Below are 22,052 nucleotides of genomic sequence, written 5' to 3'. Positions count from 1 at the left end.
GGGGCCTCTGGGGTTGGGTCTCCAGAGTGAGAGCCATCTCAGGGGTCTGCCTGGTGAGGGAGGCAGGAACCTTCCTTCCACTGAGTGGGCAGAAGCGGGAGGGAAGGGGTGACCTCCCATCAGATCTGCTCTCAGCTTACCTGCTGCATGTCTCAGCTCCGTCATGCTGGTAGTCTCTGGAATCCTATCTCAGGCACATGGAGTTTGCTATTGTAAGAAGCTCTCAGCAAATTTTTTAATGCTTTGATTATGCGAAGAGCAGAGTAGGTTGCACTGTTTGGGTCTGTGGAATTCTCTTGATGACAGACTTGGCCTCTGAGTGCCAGCCAGGTGGGACCCTAGCACATGTGTGGCTGAGCCCGGCAGCTGTGGTACAGAAGGGCCCAGGGGTGCTGCGGTGACCTGGGATTTGGGGAAGGGCAGGCACACAGGTGTCTGCTAGTGGCAAATGTGCCCTGGGGCCCTAGGGAACAACCCATTCTTATGAAGCCCAAGAGGCTGAGAGGCTCAGGAGAGCCACCAGGAAGCCAAAGGAGCAGCCTGAGCGGGACCATGCCTCTGCCCAGTCCCAGTGCAGCAATAACGTGTTCCTGTGGACCTGCTCAGCCCCGACCCTGAACGTGCCACTTCCAGCCACGAAGGATTTTCATTGCACCTGCTCAGCCTGCACCTTGTGGCTCTGACAACGCCTGATATGGCAGCAACTGTGGTAGATTTCTGCCAGGGTCCAGGAGCAGAAGATGTGGCCCCCACACAAAAGCAAACTGGGCATAAGAAAATGCACCCAGAAATGTCTAATCACTGTGCTGTACCAGGGACCAGACAGGTGAATCGAATGGAGACTTGATGGGACCACCCTGTTGGACACCATGGGGACCACTGTGATGGACGTGGTGAGACTATCATCCTGCACTGTGGGGACCACTGTGATGGACGTGGTGAGACTATCATCCTGTACACTGTGGGGACCACTGTGATGGACGTGGTGAGACTATCATCCTGCACTGTGGGGACCACTGTGATGGACGTGGTGAGACTACCATCCTGTACACTGAAGGACCACTGTGATGGATACCAGGGGGTACCACTCTGATGGACACTGAAGGACCACTGTGATGGACACCGGGGGTCAACCTTCCTGGACTTGTGGGCACCGCCATTTGGGTCACGGGACACTGCCATGCTGCCCCTTCGTCCTCTGAGGTGGATTAAGCATTGTTTTTCCTCTGGAGTTCAGCACTACTTCCTGTTCCCCATCCTGGCAGAGAGAGGGCGCAGACTCAGGGGCTTCCACTTGGTCCATCCTAACGACCTTGTTCCAGACCGTCCTTTCTATTTACATATTCAGACGGCTCTTGGGCAGTTCTTTTTCTCCATTTGAAACCATTTCAGTTCAATAGTGTTTCACCATAATCTCACTTTATCCAGACACCTTTTGGTACATCTGTGAAGCCATCAAATGCCACCTGAACATTGTGTAAACATTTCAAACCTAATATCAATTTTAGGAAGATAGATGGCTTCAAATTTACACTCAATTAAGTTTTCTGATGGAAGGCGGCGGTGCCATGCAAATACAACATGGCCGAATTTAATTTTCTGAAGAAAACTCGTCCTCCTAATCTTACAACCTAAATTGATTTGAATTATCTGAACATATCTAGCTGTTGAAGGGGGTGAGGCTGAGAGCATGTTGGAAATTAGAAAACACCATGAGGATTAACAATTCTCCTTGAAACCCATTCATCTACTAAATGCCTGGGTGTATTTTCCTTAAAGTCAAAACCAAGAGAAGAGCATTAAGCAGTTTACCCAAGGACATGTGACAAATCAATGGAGTAACAGGATCTAGGATATGCACCAGATTTCACTGAAGGCATCAGTTGCTCAGATGGTGGCAACATAGCAGAAAGACATTCTGAGCCTTTAAAGAAGTGTCAGACCACAGTGACCAGAACCCAGGAGCTCCGGGCAGAGCCAGGGGCAGAGGACCAGCACCCATTTCTTTAAATGTGTTTTTTTATTGTTGATAGTATTACAGATATCTCCCATCCCCCACCCCCCACCCCCCCAGCACCCATTTTAGGGAACTTACTGAGGCAGCTTCCTCATCTCTAAAATGGTTCTGAAGATTTAAACATGTCAGCATAAAATACGTAAGGTTCAGTGTGCGGTATGTACCCAATGAAGAGTAGCTCTAATGATTATACCCTACAACTTAACCGAAGTCCCCTATAAGCTTAATGTTTTTAATGTACGTCTTATTGCCACATAGACAGACAAGCAGGCAGGCAGGGTGGAGGCAGGATTTGAAACCAGATGGACCTCAACCCAGGCACTGCAAGGCCACTTCCATAATTGCACAGAAGTTACCAGCAGCTCTGGAGCCAAGCTGCCTGCATTCATACTGGCTCCAACATACCGCCAGGGTGACCTTGGGCAGGCTAACCGTTCCTGACCTCCATGCCACTTCCCTCCCCTGTAGAATGAGGACGTGCAGAAGAGTTCACACAGCAGGCTCGAGGCTGGGGTCCTCTGAAAGGTCTGCTTACAAGGTTGGCTCTTGGCTGGCATCCGGGGTCCTGTGTTTTGGAAGAGTTCCCACCGTTAACTAGTAAGAGTGCTCACTGTGCCTAAACTTTGTACAGTTTGGACTGAACACTTCCTGTGGGAGTGTGGAATTTGTTGGGTACGTGCCATGCCAGGCAGAGGGTGCCTATGTGATCAACCCTCAACAGAATCCCTGGGTGCTGTCTCTAAGGAGTGTCCCTGGTTCCCTGGTTGGCAACAACTCACGTGGGGGTTACACCTGATCTCACTTCGCCTACATGCCCTTTCTTTGTGTCCTTTCCATGTACTCAGTCTTAGCTATAAGCATAGCTCTGTGCTGAGTCATCAAATCTACGGGTGGTCTCGGGGGGCAGTAACATTACTGCACAGGATGGGGGATAGGATTACTTGAGTGACGTGTAAAGCATAGTAAAGGATGACTCATATCAAACTAAAGGATGCTTTGTGAACAACAGGGCCATGAGTGCCTGCCTACCTATTAGTCTGTGGCAAAAATAGAGATGATTTATGTAAAAACATTTTGTAAAGAGTAAAAAAATTACACAAGAAGTGATATTTTTTAAATTGCAGGTACCTTTTATTATATGTCACCACCAGTCAACAATATCTAATGAACACAGACACACGTCAAATTCCAAACATTCACTAAGGTATCAACTGGATACAAGAAACCCCCTTTCCCTTTGGTGAGAGATCTTTAAAACAATACAAAACCTTGACAATATTAGTATTTTCCTATTATCATCTGTTAGGCAGTTCTAATCCACTACCTGACAACTTCTAAATGTAATTTTGGAAGAGAAATGATTCGAGGGAAAAACAGTATTTATTTAGGGAGTGATAAAAGCAGACAGGAAATTTCTTATAGTGGGGATCACTATTGTATTTCGCTTTCCTAAAAACAATTTTACCCTAAAGCTAAGATATGAGGTTATACTCTCCGCTGAATAAAATGCTGATAGCTGAAAGACTGCTTCTGAGAAACTGCCTCCTGAATAACTGTGGGGATGGGGAGGAAACCCCGTGTCTGCTGAGGGCTGTTGTACCGCTCAGAGGTGCAGGCTGCAAGGCCCCTCAGTGCATGTGGCCACACACAGGTAGCACGGAAGGAAGGGAAAAAAGAAACCATCGGATAACCCAGAATGTCACAATGACAGTCTGACCTGAGTCATTAAAAGAAGTTCCATTTCATTCTTGTCTTACTCTTCTAGTATGGCTTTCTCTAATTTCTTAAACTTTCTCAGTTCGACAATTAGTTCCCAGTATTTGAGATAGAGCCACATGAGTCTCCCATTTTGGCGTTTGTTGGTGTTCCAGACATCACCACAGTAGGTATCATGCTTAAATATGTCGGTCAAGCCAGCTGCCATTTCTAGGTCAGCAGCAACTGGGTCAGTGGATGCTCGGACCAGTAAGTTCTTCTCTATTTCCAGCCGCTTGCTGCGAGGGAGAACCAGGCTGCAGTAGATACTCTGTCTTTCTGAAAGAGCGCCTTCAAACTCTTTCAGCAGCAGCTGGGCCCTCCTCTGCCAGTCTTCCTCCTTTTCCAGGCAGCTCAGATACGCACTTCTCAAGGGCTGCAACTGCCGCTTTTCTTTCATGACCTGAGCCCGTTCCTGTTCCAAAAGCTTCTTTTCTTCCACCAGTTTGCGTCCCTGAACGATAAGGGCTTCTCGATAACTAGTCGTTCTGTTTTGCTCCTTTTCAAGTTCCAAAGACAACTGAGCAACTGCACGTCGGTTCTCTGAGATCATGGCATGGTACTTGGCTTCAAGATCCCGCTGGAAAGCAGCTGTCCTCTGACGGTATGCTTCTCGCTCTTTTTCTATTTCTTTTTGGGACTCCCTAGACCAAATCCAACCTGACATGAGTAAATTGAGGGAGACAAACACACATAATGAAAACCCAGAGCTGAAGTTCTGTAATCTTTAAAGAAAACATAAAGCAGCTAAGACATGATTTCAATAAACTCTTACGCCCTGAGAGTTACAAAAATATACCACTTTGTATGAAACTATATAATAAGCAAAGTTCTTAAATCAGATAAGGGCTCCCAAAAGATGAGTATGACAGGCTGAAAGCAGGGAGTCCCCCTTTCAGTCTCCTAATTTTCCATGGCCAAGAAAACCCACTGCTTTCCTTTCGCTCTCTACTCTAGCCACAGGGCCCCCACGTACTATTGGCAAGGTTTAAAAATTAATATAGGTTATTTGTTGAAAAAAATAAATATGGGTATACTTCAAATATTGTTGGCCAAGTTAAAGTAAATTTTAAAATGTGTCAGCTTTGCCTGGTCATCACTAATAAATAGCTGAAGCCCCAAATGTTTGATTGTTATGACAGGGGTACATAAAAGTAAGTTGGAGTGAGAAGTTCAATGTCAAGACATGGTATCAATGGGCTAGAGTCCGGGTGGTGAGCCTGACTTCCATGCCAACCTGAAAATAAGGAGGCAGCACCACCCTTCTTCTACCAGAGCACTGCCCAAGAAGCCAGGCAAAAAGGTGTGAATGAAAACGACTCTCATAACATAATATCCAAGATGCTCAGGTTTCAATAGAAAATCACTCTTCATACCAAGAATCAGGAAGATCTCAAATTGACTTAGAAAAAGATAATCAGTAGCCCCAGCCCATTTGGCTCAGTGGATAGTGTGTTGGCCATAGACTGAAGGGTCCTGGGTTTGACTCAGGTCAAGGGCATTGTAACTCGGTTGCAGGCTAGATCCCCCAGGGCAAGGGCAGGAGGTAACCAATTGATTTGAGTTAATCCTTTTTTTTTTTTTTTATAAAATGTAAAACTAAAACTTTAGGGAATATATAGGAGAGAATCTTTAGGACCTAGGGCTAAGCAAGAGTTCTCAGACTTGGCATGAAAAGCATGACCCATAAGAGAAAAGTTAATAAACTGGACCTCATCAAAATTAAAACTTTTTCTCTGTGAAATACTCCATTAAGAGGCTGAGAAGACAAGCTACATACTGGAAGAAGATGTCTGCAAATGAGAGATCCAACAAAGTACTAGAATCTAGAATATAATAAAAACTCAAAAGTCAATATTAAATAAGTATCCAATTAGGAAATGGCTGAAAGACAGGAACGGACCTTTCATGGAAGAGGATACACTGATGGCAAGTAAGCGGCGAAAAGATGCTCCACATCACTGGCCGTTAGTGAAATGCAAATTAAAATCCCAGCGGACTATCACTACACACCTACAAGAATGGGTGAGGCAAAAACAAGTGACCGACCACACCAAATGCTGGCGAGGATGCCAAGAAACCGGATCACTCACACACGGCTGGTGAGACTGTAAAATGGTACAGCCACTCTGAAAAACATTTTGGCACTTCCTTAAAAAACTAAACATGGACTGACTTTCATGAAAGCTGACAAAATTAGGTGGTTTTTATGACTCAGTGATCTGCACTGTGCCTGCTTCTCCATGAGACTAAATCCAGCCCTAAGGCGTTGACATTTAGAAGTTCACCAGCCTGCCATCCTGCAAAACACTACTTAACTGCTTGGAAAGACTACCTGTTGCCTGTGGCTAGGATGATGAACTTGGTGAGTGAATGGAAAGGTTTAAAGTTACAATTACTAATGCTAATGTAATAATTAGTTTTGAAACTGGAAGAAGCCCTGAAGGGACATTCATTTTCCGTTTGTTTTTCAGACTCACCTCTAGCTTTTATAGCTTTTCAGAAAAACCTTTACTTTTGAACTTCTTGCTCTGGGACTTTTGAAATGATGCTTTCTGTCCCTGAGATGGGTTGAGGAATATTTTATTTTTTCTGCTTGGTTGTCTTGCTTAGGTAATGTGATCAGAGTATTCTTATAAGGATTCTCCAAAGTGTAATTACATGGTTGAGAAATTATATTGCAATATAAGGGTGTTAACTAGACCCCCAGAATAGTTTAAAAGTAAAGGCAGATAAATGATGTTGATAAACTCTACTCCTGTCAACCTCCACTTCCTCTATGCCAGCTCATGAACCCAAGAAATCCAGGCTTGTAATAAAGCTTCTCCACAAAAAGTATCACTGCTAATAGAGGGAAGCTTTGCTTTTCTTTTATTTGGATATTCATTTTCTCATATTCTTTTTTTATCTATATATATTTTTATTGATTTCAGAGAGGAAAGAAGAGGGAGAGAGAGAGATAGAAACATCCATGATGAGAGAGAATCATGAATCGGCTGCCTCCTGCAAGTCCCCCACTGGGGATGGAGCCCACAACCCGGGCATGTGCCCTTGACCAGAATCGAACCTGGAACCTTTCAGTTCGCAGGCCGACGCTCTATCCACTGAGCCAAACTGGCCAGGCCATTTTCTCATATTCTTAATGCCAATGCAGAACCACGGGATATGACAAAATATAAAACCAACTTCTAAATATCAGTTTATCATGTAGTGATAATTACAACTGATTGGTGACAGGTAACTTCCCCAAAATGGTGCAAAGTTACTTCAAACCAGAGAGAACTTCTGGCCAGGTGAGCAGGTTCCACAGATGAAGTTTGCCAGAGACTGACTGCTAAACATTAAGCAGACATCCACAGCTGCTGTGTGGGCTTTTGTTTTTTTGGCCCATTTATCTTCCCTACCTCCAGTCTTTATGAGGGCAACTGAAGCAAGGGAACCCGCTTCAGAGCAATAAAGCCTTTGAAAGGAAGACAACGGTTATTAATACCCACGCCACACAAAATGCTCTTAAATATCTTGTCATATTTAACCCTCACAACACATCAAGTAATTCGGATTTGCTACCTCCCATGGACAGGGAAACTGAGGCTCAGAGAGTAATTTTCCCAAGACACACCATTTGGGATCAAACTTGGGCATACACTTGCATTTATCAGGTCTCAAAGCCCCAGGTCTTTAGACTCCACACCATCAGCCCAGAAAATCCAGCTCAGGAAAATTGTGACTTACGAAAAGCAGCCAATCCCAACATGGGAACCAACAGGGCATAATTCCATTTGCTTCCATCACCCCCATCATCCCTGTAATTGGGCCGGATATTCCAATTTGGGGGGTCATTTAAGTTATTCATGAAGATATACCTGAAGTAAACAATAAAACCATTAACCATACAAAAGGAATAAAACACATCTGTCACAATTTTATCATCTACTTGGCTCATAGGCATCCTTTTTTTTTCTTCCAGAAAATTTTATTCGGACTATGTATGTGCTGCACATCAATGAATCCTGTAGGGTCAAAAGAAGAAAGCAGTAAGACCTCAGATAAAAGCAGCTCACAGTATTGTTGGGGACAGACATGTCTCAATAACTGAAATAACGAGCAGAAGGAGGAAAGTGCCGTAGTTAAAAATGTTTAAAATTATGGTGGTACATTAAGACATGTAAATAGGAAGGTGTCAAAACACTGGCTGCTTTAGGAAAGGTGACAGGCATTGAGGGCTGAAGCCCAGCAGCTGGCAGACCTTTCTGCCGGAAGCTGGTTTCTCTGCATCACCAGGCTGGTTAATATGCATTTGGCACGTCACTGAGTGCCTACACTAGGTTGGGCATTTTCACAAAATACAGTCATGAGGGCTTTCGGCCTGTTTCTATGTTGACTGCCAGTGACAAATCATAGACTGATGACAAAAGAAATAGTCAAAGGATAGTTAAGGAAAAAGTTCAACTCGATTTTGAAAAATCTTAGTGGGTTTTTTCAATAAGCCCTTGTTTAACACCTAAAAACCTAAATTCTAATTGGCAATAAAGAGGTGCCAAAAAATATGGCTCATGACTTCAAGTTAAGTTTACGGTAACAGGGAATAAAAAAGTTATACTGAACTGCATGACTTTAAAGAACATGTGGGAAATGCAGTGTTCATTCCTTCGGGCCTGTGGCCTGAGGAAACATGTGATTCGAATAAAAGCAACGTAGTCCTACATATAGACACAGGTTAGGCACAAATATATTCTTCATGGCCTTATTTACTAGTAGCAAAAATTTGGAAACAACCTAAATGTCAATAAAATTGGAACGGTCGCTTGTAAACTTACTCAAAATAATTCAAAATTACGTTGCACACAACTGCGCCCCAAAAAGATCTTAATAGTAATCCAAAGTTATGTGAAAAGCGGGATGATGACCATACTACTTCTGAGTATGCTATTATTATTCCCCCGCCACCTCCTTCCACAAAAGGTCTCAGACATCTCACAACAGAACAAAAAACAGAAACATCATCTGGACCGCTGGTGACATCAGGCGAGTGCGTAAAGGCACCTAAACCCGGAGCCGAACCGGACCCCGGTCGGGTCTTCAACCCGCTCACCATGGGGGCTTCCACAGGAGAGGCTCGGCCCGCCCCCGCACACAGCCCAGCCTCCAGCTTCCCGAGCGCGCGGAACCCTAACCTACCCCCTAGCCCGGAGCGCCGAACGAGGAACTTCAGTACAGCAGGGTCCACGAGTCTTCTCTGCGCAGGCGCGGTGCCCCTACACAAGCCCCCGCCCCGGGTCCCCGCCAGGTGCGCAGGCGCAGTTTCTCTTCCAGCCCGGACCCCGGGGTCAGCGTGGTGCGCAGGCGCAGTGTCCTCCCGCTTCGACCTCGGGCGCGGCGACTTGCGCAGGCGCGACTGGTGCGGCTGATCGTGGGGACTGGTGAGACTGCGCAGCGGTAGTTGGACATGTCGGGGCTCCGAGTTGCGTCGAGGCTGCTGCGCCCCAGACGCCTGGCTCTGACCGGGACGGTGAGTCAATACCGCGGGCCGGGCCCGGTCCGTCTGGGCTCGGGCGGGCGGGGCCGAGGTCTGTGCAGATGGTCCCTGCAGGCCTGGGTGGAGCAGAGGCTGGAACCCCGCGCCCCCGTCTCTGATCTGCACGGGCTGGGGACGGCCTGCGGACCGGAGCGGGTAGGATCCGTGGGGCCCACCCGAGAGGGTCGGACACCATCAGGGCGGCAGCTGGACTTTTTATGAAGCCGGCCGGGCCGCGTCCCCGTGAAGGTCATATGCTCCCGCGAGCCTTCTCGGGATCCCCTTCTGTCCGGGGTGTGGATGCCCCTTGGGCCAAGGTCTCCTGGCCTCCGCACCCCGCACTTGGAGAGGAGGCGGGCCTGCCCAAGGTCACGCCGGCAGGTAGCGGCCTGCCGGTGCCCCAGGCCTCGGAATCCCCAAAGGCCCGAGGAACTGGGGTGGAGGTGGGACCTTGCGTTTGGCCGGAGGCGCCGGCGGGGCGGGGCACTGCCTACAGTCCGGACTGATCCTCGCAGTCCCTCGGTGGGGCGATGTTGCAGCCGAGGCCCCGGTGGGGTTCGAGCCCGTGCTCCCCGCGGGCCCCATCTTTGCCGCCCAAGGCGGGGTGAGGTGGGACGCGTGTCTAACAGCCGCACCTCGGCTTGCCTTGCAACCGTTTGCAAAATCGGGGCCCCTTTCGAGAAAGCGCAGTTGTGTGTCCACACCGAGGCCTGGCAAGTAAGTTTAGGCCCTTCGTTTTGGGTTTTGTATCGTGGCCTTTGTGCACACGTTTGAAAATTGGACGAAGAATGTGGACACACGGACTGCAGAACCGCATTTGGGAGAGGACGCCGGGCGTTCGTGTTCCTGCGCTACCTGCGGAGGAGGGTCGGGAAGGACATGGCTCAGCCTGCCGGTCTGTACGGATGACCTGCAGAGGGTCCCTTCCGCTGCTCTCCGTGCCGGGTTTGTCAGACGTGCTCTTTGAAAGTCCGTCCTCAGAGTCCATCTTTCATGCATTCTGTAAGCACACTAAATTTAGAGCATTTAGTTGTTGGTTCTTTTAAATTAATTTGTTCACCCACCTACTTAGTAATTTAATTTCAGCGTAAAAGTTCCAGTAGGAACCAAGGCATTCAACAGTGTTGACATGACGTATGCCTGTAATTATACCTGCAGTTGTCTTCTTGAAAGGTATATACTAAAAAAATGACGTTAAATATGAGAGGGTTTAGTCAACCATTCATCCTTTCCTGCCAATACAAGAAGCATTTTATTTTATTTTACAGAGTGATGGGAGGGGAGGAGGGGGAGAGAGAGAGAAACATTCTCCCCCACCCCCACCCCCCAGATAGGCCGGCCGGGGTACGTGCCCTTGACTGAGACTTGAACCCCGAGACCCTTTGGTCCCAGGGCCTATGCGCTAACCACTGAGCACCGGCCAGGGCCAAAAATATTTTAAATACTTGCAACGTGCTTACTGACCAGAGGCACCCCCCACCCCCCCACCCCCATTTTGGGCTCTAAAATACAGGTGGGGAGTCCAAATGAAGTTCATAGTCTGTGGAGTATTTTTAGTCGGCCAAACATGAGCAGGCTTGTGCTTCTTACTTCTTAGGTGAAATGGCAGATTGGTAACTGGTGGTGATTAAAAAAGGGCTAAAGTGTCTGTCCTGAACCCTTGCATTCCTTGTGCAGACTAAGACCCTCCAGCCTGTGGAATTTCCTTCACTCATCACCTATCCTGTGTCAGTCTATGAAAACAAAAGCTGTTCTTTATCCGGGCTGGGCTAGAATTCTGGCTCCAGCTTATAGCTGAAAGTGGGTGAGGTTCTAAGCACAAGAGGTCAGTGTGTGTAAATCTTTGGTATTGATTGGAAGTGATGTTTTTTGAAGTCACCAATTAGCTGCCAGCACTTTACTTACCTTCATTTTCTCCTTGAATCTTCACCACTCTCCCGTGTTTAGGTGGTTCTAAACATGATGGCAACATAGAGAAACATAGAGATAGTAAAATTGAACCAGGTAGGCCTATAAAAGATGGCCGTGATGAAGATAGGTTTTCCTATGGAAATTAATTCTGCCCTCAAACAATATATTTATTGGAGATTAAGACTGGCTGTCAAGAACAAAAGCATCAATTTGACAGAACAAAAGAAAGAGAAATTTATGATGCCAACTGAGACATGTCCATGGAAAGTAGATGATGAGGATAATTTGAATCAAGTCCACAGAGAAGTTTTCTGTATCTCATTTTGTACAATTCTGTGGTGTTTCCAAGTCATTTAATATTTACAGATGCTTTCACATTACAGAATTATCAAGTCTGTTTTGCCTTTATTTCCTTTCCAGTTGTCCTAATGGACTGACACAATTGGAACTGCCCAGACTTGGAGACCCTTGTCCTGTCTAAGCTAACTTATTTTCTTTGCATTTATTGTTCTGAATATGTTCTAATGGTGTGTCTAAAATTACTTTTTTTTTTCTTGGTGTAAAAGAGTGCCAATCCCATAGAGTTTTGTGTCGTGTGTAATGTTTTTCCTGATTCACTTGAATAATTATGGTTTGGCTTTTATATATAACCTGGATATTCATCTTACTTTGGAGTTCCAGAGATTTTTTCCCCCCAAGGGTCCTTAGATAGGAGGGAAAGTACAGGATCTGGAGTTAGCCGGGCAGACCCAAGTCCAAAGCTCAGGTACCCTGGATAGATTCAGTTTCTCTGTGGGGTTAATGAGGACTCTGATGTAATATGTGAAATCTGTGTGTGTGTTCATCTGAGCCAGGACCCACAGCTGGCAGCCTGTGCTCAGTAACCTTGTGAACTATATTATAACCTTGTCAGCTGTATTTTAAGCATCCTGTTTTTAAATTTTTAATGAAAATAATTACACATAGTTGTTAAAAAAAAGAAAAAGTCAGTGCAGAAGGCCTTATAAATGAAAATGAGTAAGACACACCACCCCCACCACCCCTTTCCACAGACCTGTTCCCCAATGGAATCAATTCTGAATTGTTTCTGGTATTGACTCTTGGTATTTACCTCCTTTTCTCTAGCTAACATGCAGGTGCATTTTTATCCATTTTAGACATGGACTTTTGCTGGTAAGGATTTAGTTTACTTAAACCACAGTCTCAGCTCTCCCAATATAGTTATGCAATCACTTTTCAGATCCTCTGTTGGCTTCTTTTGTAATTGTATAGATTATACTTGCAAATAAGTTTCTTGTTCATCATTTGTAGGTTCTATTAGTTGAGGATTTCCCCCACTTTGCTAGATTGATGATATCAGTATCTCTACTCTTCTCCTTTCTTTGCTCTCCCTTTTACCTCCTAATTCAGTCACTATACTATTAAAAGGTCTGAGTGTTCCTTTTAGTTATACCTTAGGTAGATTTCCCTATTCGTCATCCTGCCCTGTTAGAAAATGTTTGATGGTTCTCTTAAAAAAAAAATTAATTAGTAAGTGGCACAAAATTAGTTTTATCTAAAGGCAGAAATTGGATTACAATTGGACTCTCCAAATTCTCCAATCAGATTTAAATACAAAAGTTAGTGTTACTATTTTCCACAGGGAGACAGTGTAATCATTTGTTAAAGATTTCATTATAGTAGCTGCCCCTTTTTAAGTGTGTTTCTTTTTTTCTTAATATATTTTATTGATTTTTTACAGAGAGGAAGGGAGAGGGATAGAGAGTCAGAAACATCGATGAGAGAGAAACATCGATCAGCTGCCTCCTGCACACTCCCCACATGCCCTTGACCAGAACCAAACCTGGGACCCTTGAGTCCGCAGGCCGACACTCTATCCACTGAGCCAAACCGGTTAGGGCTAAGTGTGTTTCTTTATTTAACATGAACATCTGAATAAGTACTTAGGGAATCTCAATGTTCTAACTTTGTATTACAAAATGTATCGTTCTTATTGGTACTGTTACCTATATCTATATTATAGATATCTAATTACCTATATCTAAAATTATTTCAGTGACTTAATTCTTTGTTAAAATATGATTTTGCCATTTAAAAAATTAAATTGAAGCAGAGGAATTTTGTTCTTTTTAATTCATTTTCTGAAGGAAAAAACTAAATTGCCCTATGTAGGTAAAAACAAATGTGCTTAAAAATAAATTGGAGAAGAATATCGCTCTTGTAAGTTCATCTCTATTTGAAAATACAAGAAGCTACTTTGTAATTGGAGCAATGAAAATAAACTCAAATATATGTGCCAGTCATCATTCAGTCTCAGGGTTAGAGGGAGCTTTAAAGGTAGAAGCCACCTCTGACTTCCTCACAGGTGGTTAAGCCATCCAGCCTGGCCTGAGTCCTTGCATCTTAGAGCAGCGGTTCTCAAACTGTGGGTCGCCTAAGACCATCGGAAAACATATATAATTACATATTGTTTTTGTGATTAATCACTATGCTTTAATTATTATTCAATTTGTAACAATGAAATTGGGGGTCATCACAACATGAGGAACTGTATTAATGGTTTGCGGCATTAGAAGGGTTGAGAACCACTGTCTTAGAGCAAAGTCCACTTAGTTTACAACAGCTCAGTGAGAGTTCATTTTGTGTTTTGTCAAATTCTCTTCCCTATAATCCTCACTTGTTTGCCCTACAGAATAATTTTTTTAACCCACATAGTAAATAACTTCTCTTCTAAATTGCAGAATACTTGAAGGCATCTCTCATATCCCCTTTTGTCATTATTGAATGTACTTATTTTCTAAAACTGTTCTTTAGTTTTGTTAATCCTCACCTGAGGATTTTTTTTCCCATTGATTTTTAGAGAGAGTGGGAAGGAGGGAGGGAGGAGAGAGAGAAACATCCATGTAAGAGAGACATGTGGGTTGGATACCTCCCACACATGCCCCAAGGTTGGGGTCACGCCAGGGCTGGGGATCAAACTTGCAACCCAGGTATGTGCTTTGTCCCAGAATCTAACCTATGACCCTTCCCGTGTGCTGACCGGCGCCCTAACCACTGAGCATGCCAGCCAGTTGCTGGCCATTTTAGTATATGAAGAATGTTGCTTCTCATACTCCGCTGTGATTTCATTAATACCAGTTTTGTGTAAATGTTTATAGGATGGGACCTTTAAGCCGAGACTTGGAGAATTGTAGAGGTTCCCTAGGGATCGGCCAGGAACAAGTGTCCAGGTGCTGTGGTGTAGATAGATGAGAGGAGATGTGGCTGAGGCCCAGTGCCAATGTAAAGAGTGGCGAAGCATCGCAGGGCCTGGAATCCTCAAGTGTACAGTGCAGGGATAACGGTCCTGGTGCCTAAGTGTCACAGCCACCAGTAGAGTCTGTTCTAGAGCATTGATCTGCCACAAGGTCCCCTGTCTACCCAGTGAACCGCAAAGCCTCACAGACGGGTGTAGCTTCAGTGATTCAAAAAAAGTGCTTCCTTGTTTGCAAAACTACCACTTACGCAATGTAGATGTCTTCCCCGTTGTCCATTTAAAGTAACATAAATTCAGAAATTAATGTGAAAGTATACCTTGTTCATTTCCTAGCTGAGTCAGTAAGTATTCTGTTTGGAACCAGCTTCATCTAGAAGTAGTTTCCCTAAAGTGTCAGGTCCCCTTTGGGCTTGTCTGAGTCCTTAGCCCCTGCTCTACCCTTCAGGTTCAGTACAGGCTCCCAGGTGAGGTTTCTAAGTGAGGGGGAGCATCCAAGTACATACAAAGGTTAAAAACTCAGGAGAGGAAATTTAATTACCAGTCCCCTGTTTCTTCAAGATACTTAGTGCTCTCCATCCTTCTCTCTCACCAGCGGCCGTTATCATCGGGATCCCGTGGTTTTGACTTCACTGTTGATGGGAGTAAGAGGTCGTCTGCTAAAGTTTCAGATTCAGTAAGTTCATGACTTTTTGTTACATTATAAATTATTATCTTGGCTTAGAGGGATAGTGATCTATACCAGTTTTTAATACATTTGGTTAATACACAGGTCTTATTTAAAGAAAAAAATTCTCGTTCCAGTGCATGCCCAGATTATTTTTTAGTGTAGTAGTAGTTAATGTATTATAAACATAGATACTAACATTTTTTTCTTACAGCTGTTATGTAAACCAGACCAAAATTTAAATCAAGTAAAGCAGCAAAATAAAAAAATACAAATGACAAATGAGCAGTGTTTACAGGGGCGGAAGTTGACACCCTACTCCACACAGGACCCTGAAGGCTCTTTTTTGTTTAGTGAGTTCGTCTGCTCTCTGTGGAAGAGATGGAAATTTGCTTGCAGGTTCTTTTCTCATAACCTCACAATAGTTACTGAGTGCTAGTTGGCACCTTCTCAGTTAGAAACGCAAACCTGGGCCTGAAATGGAGTTTCCTTGGTTCTTCTGAGGTCACCCAGGTGAACTGGGATAAGCTTATCTACATGGAAACAGTATTTAATTTTAACATTTTCATGAGAAGCTTACAGATCACAGATGGAAAATCGTGATCACCATATTATAAGCTCAGATTCATTTAAGCCTATGTATATAGGTATAACTAAAAAAAGATAAGTAAGATGATAATTAAAAAGAAAAGCCAACTTTAGAATTGGTATTTTGGTCTGTGTTGGTGCTTTCCTTTGCATCCATACATCTCCCTGCTTGGAGGTGAACCTTTACGTTTTCAGCATTCCAGTTAATGATGGTTTCCTAGCTCCACAGGATAGATGGCTCTACTTGGTATGGGCAGAGCTGGCCCCTTTCACTGAGGGTGTGCCCACCACATCTCAGGATTACAAGTTGTAGGTATTCGGCCTCACACAGGGGGAGGCTCTTTGGGCATTTGCTCTTTTGTGTTTCTTTTCATTCCCTTTAAGACAGGGGTCCTCAAACTTTTTAAACAGGGGGCCAGTTCACTGTCCCTCAGACTATTGGAGGGCCGGACTATAGTTTAAAAAAAAGCTATGAACAAATTCCTATGCACACTGCACATATCTTATTTTGAAGTAAAAAAACAAAACAGGAACAAATACAATATTTGTATTTGCATGTGGCCCGCGGGCCGTAGTTTGAGGACCCCTGCTTTAAGATCTTTGACTGCAGCTACAGGCTCAGTGTTTGACATATTTGAATGGGTGACTGACAGGTGAATTTTTCTTTTCCAGATTTCTACGCAATACCCAGTAGTGGATCATGAATTTGACGCTGTGGTGGTTGGCGCTGGAGGGGCAGGCTTGCGAGCTGCGTTTGGCCTTTCTGAGGCAGGGTTTAGCACCGCATGTGTTACAAAGCTCTTTCCCACCAGGTCCCACACTGTGGCAGCCCAGGTAAGAGAAAAGGACTCTCTCAGTGCTTTGGGCACCTGCAAGGTACTGTGTTGTCCAGACTCTGCCTGAACAACTTCCTGCCACAGGCCATCTTCCCACCATGCCCCTTGCATTCACTCAGCTCACTCCCTTAGGGATCTCTGGCCACACGACCCCTGCTCATTGCCTGGAACCTTGTCATTCTTTTTCTGCTCTAGTCACACATGGTTTTCTCTGACCACTCCACCTACATCCCTTCCCCTCTTCTTGGTTTAACTTTCTTTGTTGCACTTAACCGTCTGAAATGAGTTTGTCTCTAGGCTAGTTTTCTTTTTTTTAATTATTTATATATATATTTTTTTTTTTTTTTTTTATTGATTTCAGAGAGGAAGAGGGAGGGAGAGATAGAAACATCAGTGATGAGAGAGGATCATTGACCGGCTGCCTCCTGCACACTCCCTACTGGGGATCAAGCCACCCTAATCTGGAGCAGCCTGTATTCAGTATCCAGCAGCGTTCTTCAGGAACTTGGCTGTCCAGATACTTTGTTCTAAGCTATGCTTTGTAAACTAAAGAACTAATATATAAATTTGGAGAATTTGTTGTCTAAAAGGAAAAATACAAATAGATAATTCTAAATAATATTACAAAATATGTTCAGGTAGTGTGGTTTTAATAAAAAGAATAAGGAAAGGAAAGCTTAACTTGAATGTTGGTTCTTGAGAAAAGAGGTTTAATTGAAGGACAAGACAGGCAACGGCCTGAGAAAGTCTGAAGAGTACTAGGAATGCCCAGAAGACCAGGCATCTGTGGCCCTGATTCTTACAAAGAGTAGCAATAAAATAAATAGCACTTACGCATGCACTGGGCCAAGTATTTTTGTGATATTTTAAACCAGCTTTCTGTACCTGGCACTATAATACTTAACATATTTTATCAGAATTGCGTTTGAGTTTTTAGTTGGAGGGGTTGGAGAAGGGAGGGAGGAAGTAACAAGGTTCCTCACTGTCTGGCAGTGAGTCACTTTGTCCTAACGCATAATTTGGGAAACTGAGGCACAGCAGCACCAAGTGGAGAAGGAATCCAATGTGGGTGTGCTTGGTTCAAAAGTTGCGATTGAATAACAGTTGGAAAAAAGAGAGGTAAGTTAGGAAATGTGCCTTTACTTGTGGAAAAAAAAAGATTAAAGAGGAGGAATCCAATTCTAAGTTGTGGGGGGAAAGGGCGAGCCTTAACATTTGTCCCTGTGCTACGTTTTCTGTGCCTGTGAGGGGTGGGGGCAGTGGGGATAAGGCAGGGATGGGGTGACCATGCACAGCAAATGGAAGAGAATGTGGGGAGTGTGACTCTTGAATTTGGAGTGTATTACTCGGCAGTAAGTGCTTCTCATCTTTAACACATGTCTACAGATTACTATTACAAACATTTTGTCATGAAATTATCCAGATTTGTTGAGTACCTTTTATGTGCCAGGTTTGGTAAGAAGGGTTGCACATGTAACCTCTCACTTAGTTCTCCAGATAACTCTTCAAAGAGGTTAGCTTTAAGTCCCGTTCACAAGACTGAGGCCGAGGGATGCAGTAACTTGGCCCACAACATTAGCTTGTTAAGGGGAGGAAGGGTGATTTGGAATCTGTCATGCAGTGCTGCCTCCCTCTGCTAAGGAAGGTCCTGGGATTGGTCTGTAGTCAGATCATTCACGGATAGTTACCTCATAAGTACTCAGCTTCCTCCAAATCCAGTTCCCGGGGAGGGGCCAGGGAGAGATGAGCCTGGAAGATGCCATGGGGCTCCCATTGTAGCTCATAAAGTTGCTTTGTGTTTCCAGGGAGGAATCAATGCTGCTCTCGGGAACATGGAGGAGGACAACTGGAGGTGGCACTTCTATGACACCGTGAAGGGCTCTGACTGGCTGGGAGACCAGGATGCCATCCACTACATGACAGAGCAGGCCCCCGCCTCTGTGATTGAGGTAAGGTGCTCACAGTCTGTTTCTAATGGGATTGAGGCAGGTGTGGTCAGCAGAAAAGGATGGTGTCGAGCCAATATAACAGGGAAATATTTTCTGCTATTAACCATTCAATTAATTTAACAAGGAAATTTTTATCTTTTCTGAAGTGTTGACCTTTTCATAGAATATATTAGTGTTGGGTTTGCAGATTTAGGTTTAAGTTGCTTGGAATAAATTAGCCATGAGTATCTTGATTCCTCTAAAGTAATAGGTGTTTGTTTTTGTTTCACAGCTAGAGAATTATGGCATGCCATTTAGCAGAACCAAGGATGGGAAGATCTACCAGCGGGCCTTTGGGGGACAGAGCCTCAAGTTTGGGAAAGGTGGACAAGCCCATCGTTGCTGCTGCGTCGCTGACCGCACCGGCCACTCACTGCTGCACACGTTGTATGGAAGGGTGAGGCCGCCCTGGGTGCCCGGGGTGATGGGACATGGTCCAGCCTGGCCAAGCATGTGATGAGCCGAAGACAGGCCACCCTGGGGATGTGTCAGAGTATCAGAATGTCAGCCTAAGGAGTGTCATAAAAAGCAACAGAATACCGGTAGGCCATGTGTAGTAATTGTTAATTGGAAAGTATCTATTTTAGAAAACTGAATTGATAATCATTACATACCAGGTTTAAATTTGTAATCTGTCACACTGAAAGTCTAAGAGCAAAGCACGTATTTTAAGGCCCTTTTACCACCTCTGAGTTCATGAACTGATTGATTTAATAGACTGTTAAAACTGGACTAAGACTTGAGGGCTAGCAGTCACTGGATAATCAGGATCAACCTCGGCGTGGCCCAGTAATCAATATTCTGAATAATGTTGATTCAGAATAATCAGTATTCTGAACTCTTGTTTATAAATGGGACAGGCCATTGATTTACAAGTATTAGAACACCAGCGGCTTTTCTGGCCAAGTGTAATGACAAATATGTAACAGGACCTGCTCATCCGATGGAATTATGTGTCACATGGGAAGCTAACAGTTTCATGAGAGACCCTCCCATTAGCCAAGAGGACTGTCAGATCCAGGGTCTGGGCCTCCACTGTCCAGTAGAACCTTCTGCCATAGATATATGCTTATCTGGGCTGTCCAATCCAGCAGCTTCCCACCGCATGTGACCATCACAAATGTGGCTGATGTTCTGAGGGGCTGAAAGTTTTGTTTTATTTAGACAAATGTGGCTGCATAGGGCCAACAGATCCCGTATAATTCAGCCCAGCCTAAATCGAGACCCTGTGGTCCGTGGGCCCCAACTCTAGTGTCAAGCTGCATGTGGTGCCAGAGAGCGTATAATGCCTATTAGGATGTGTACAAATAAGGGATATGTTAGCACATTACCAGTCGCTTCTGGAGTCAGTCTCCTCCTTGCATGCACTGACGTGTGTGCACCTTTTTATGGTTTGTTTATACAGCCAGGAGTAGAGCCCCTTTTGTGTTTCATGATAGTATCAGCACTGGGTTGATGTGAGTTGGCGTCTGTGACTTGTTTCCAGCCTGGTACTCTCCCATGGTTTACCTGATCTTTTTGTTACATACCCCACATCAAGGTTTTCAACCAGTTCACATAAATAGCATCGCCTTATATGTTGGTTTAAGACCCTAAATGGGGGCTCTATTTTTGTTTCTGTTTTAGTCTTTGCGATATGATACCAGCTATTTTGTGGAGTATTTTGCCTTGGATCTTCTGATGGAAAATGGGGAATGTCGTGGTGTTATCGCACTGTGTATAGAAGACGGGTACATCCACCGCATCAGAGCAAAGAACACAGTTATAGCTACTGGGTAGGAATCTAATTTTTATTGTATTTAATTTCTCTATAAGGAAGTTGAGTTTCAGAGGTCCTTTATCCTAATAAAAGTAGAGGCATTTTGGACATGTGGTTCAGACACAGGCCATCAAGAGGGCAACAATGTCATCCGCTTCTATGGTGGGCAAGAAAGTGTCCTACAGTTTGCAGGGGGGGGGACCCTTGGGAAACTGAGGCCTAGAGAGTCACATGACACTTCCTAGAATAATATCTCTTTTAATGGATACTGGTGTGTTTTTTAAAATATATTTTTACTTATTTCAGGGAGGGAGAGGGAGAGAGAGAGAGAAACATCAGTGATGAGAGAGAATCATTGATCGGCTGCCTCCTGCAACCCGGGCATGTGCCCTGATGGTGAACGGAACCGTGACCTCGTTGTTTATAGGTCAACACTCAACCACAGAGCCATGCTGGCCAGGCTAATGTATACTGTTTTATACTGACTTCTCAGATAGATAAATGCTGTTTGTTTATTTGATGAAAATAAGTAGATTCCATTTTATATCATCAGTCTCTTATTTTAACTCTTTAAAAAGGTGAATCCATAAACATTTAAAAATTTCATTATAAAAGTGATATATGCTTATCATAAGAGGAATTGCTCAAACAGCACAAAAGTACTGAAGTCCAAATGAGAGTACCTTCTCTGTCCCAGGCTTCCCTCACTGTTGCCCAGGTGTGTGCAGAGGGCACCTGTGGTGGTGGGTAGGCTGCTGTCCACTGAGCGCTGTTAGAGAAAGGAGGTTCCAATGGGGTGCTGCATGCAGTCACCACTCTCTCTCTGCTGGCTTATCTTTTCCAGAGGCTATGGGCGCACCTACTTTAGCTGCACGTCTGCCCACACTAGCACCGGAGATGGCACTGCAATGGTCACCAGGGCAGGCCTTCCCTGCCAGGACTTGGAGTTTGTTCAGTTCCACCCCACAGGTAGGATGGGGCTACTTTCGAGGAACTGAGGCTTTTGTGTCTTATAAGCACTCAGTACTCATGGAATGCTTCCTGCAGTTCCTATACAAACTTCCCTGCTTTCTCATCTCTCGGGTCCTAACTTGTCATTTCCTCAGGAGACTTTCCCAGCTCCCCCAAGGTAGTGGAGGTCCTGTCTTAGCTACACCTGGCCCAGGTATACTTATCCCACTCATAAAGCAGCAATTGTTCAGTGCCCCTTACCACTGGGTTGTCAGCTCCGGGAGGTAGGGGCAGATCTGTTTCATTTACTGCTGTGTTCTCAGTGCCTGGCACCTGGTAGGACCTCAGTCAGTATTTACTGAAAGTGAGGGAAAGAACATGTGACTAGAAATGTGTCATGGGCAGATTTCAGTTTCTAGGGAGAACATCAGGCTGCCTTAGTGACAGAGTGCCATCAGGATGCAGCTCTGACATGTAGGGATCCATGAGGTGCTAATGAGTGAGGATGTCAGTCATGGTGGAGATGAACTCATCTTGGGTCATCAGACAGTACAGGTGTGGGATTCAGAAGGGGGGTGGTCTCGGCTGGGGTTGCAGGTTTGAGAGAGTTGGGGAAATGTTATCCATAAATGAATCTGAGAATCTCTCTTGGGGGATGAACTCATCTTGACCTTTTCTTTCTGAGTTGCGTTTCTGACCTGTCAACAGAGGAGACTTCACATGTGGTGGCAGTGGCCACCATGCTAAGAGCTAGACCTGTGTTTTCTCTTTGCTCTGATCAGTATGTTCTTTCTGATCCCTGAAAGGGATTA

The 22,052-nt window shown here is 44.7% G+C and overlaps 2 protein-coding genes across 4 annotated transcripts in view; one reads left to right on the top strand and one right to left on the bottom strand.

Annotated features, from left to right (window-relative positions):
- Positions 1–3,132: 3,132 nt before the first annotated feature.
- Positions 3,133–9,202, bottom strand: CCDC127 (coiled-coil domain containing 127). 2 transcript variants are annotated; one of them, XM_081090157.1, is made up of 3 exons: positions 8,951–9,202; positions 7,505–7,635; positions 3,133–4,432 (listed from the first exon to the last, which is right to left on the bottom strand). In XM_081090157.1, the coding sequence occupies exons 2-3, from the start codon at positions 7,623–7,625 to the stop codon at positions 3,771–3,773; spliced, it is 783 nt and encodes a 260-aa protein (XP_080946283.1). In that variant the 5' UTR covers positions 7,626–7,635; positions 8,951–9,202; the 3' UTR covers positions 3,133–3,770. The 2 variants fall into 2 exon arrangements, with proteins under 2 accessions (XP_080946283.1, XP_080946282.1); XM_081090156.1 differs by having other exon boundaries at positions 3,139–4,432; positions 7,505–7,782; positions 8,951–9,010.
- SDHA (succinate dehydrogenase complex flavoprotein subunit A) overlaps positions 9,146–22,052 on the top strand; it is a 28,203-nt gene continuing 15,296 nt past the window's right edge. Inside the window, exons 1-7 of one of the 2 annotated variants that reach the window (XM_081090154.1) lie at positions 9,146–9,281; positions 15,047–15,127; positions 16,379–16,540; positions 18,348–18,491; positions 18,763–18,927; positions 20,157–20,305; positions 21,134–21,258. In XM_081090154.1, the coding sequence (XP_080946280.1) occupies positions 9,219–9,281; positions 15,047–15,127; positions 16,379–16,540; positions 18,348–18,491; positions 18,763–18,927; positions 20,157–20,305; positions 21,134–21,258 (889 nt within the window). In that variant the 5' untranslated portion in view covers positions 9,146–9,218. Of the gene's footprint in view, positions 10,290–15,046; positions 15,128–16,378; positions 16,541–18,347; positions 18,492–18,762; positions 18,928–20,156; positions 20,306–21,133; positions 21,259–22,052 lie in introns of both variants that reach the window. The other variant, XM_081090155.1, reaches the window with a different exon arrangement.

This window comes from Myotis nattereri, assembly GCF_964212035.1.
Source record: "Myotis nattereri genome assembly, chromosome: 4".
Lineage (NCBI taxonomy): Eukaryota > Metazoa > Chordata > Mammalia > Chiroptera > Vespertilionidae > Myotis > Myotis nattereri.
This window is presented reverse-complemented; position numbering and strand designations above follow the sequence as displayed.

What these genes read in the sequence shown, in the direction of transcription:
- CCDC127 (XM_081090156.1), bottom strand. Translation starts at nt 7,721, where the DNA reads ATGCCTATGAGCCAAGTAGATGATAAAATTGTGACAGATGTGTTTTAT. An exon ending in GTTGGGATTGGCTGCTTTTC is followed by an intron (nt 4,433 to 7,504) that starts GTAAGTCACAAT and finishes TACTCATGTCAG; the next exon opens with GTTGGATTTGGTCTAGGGAG.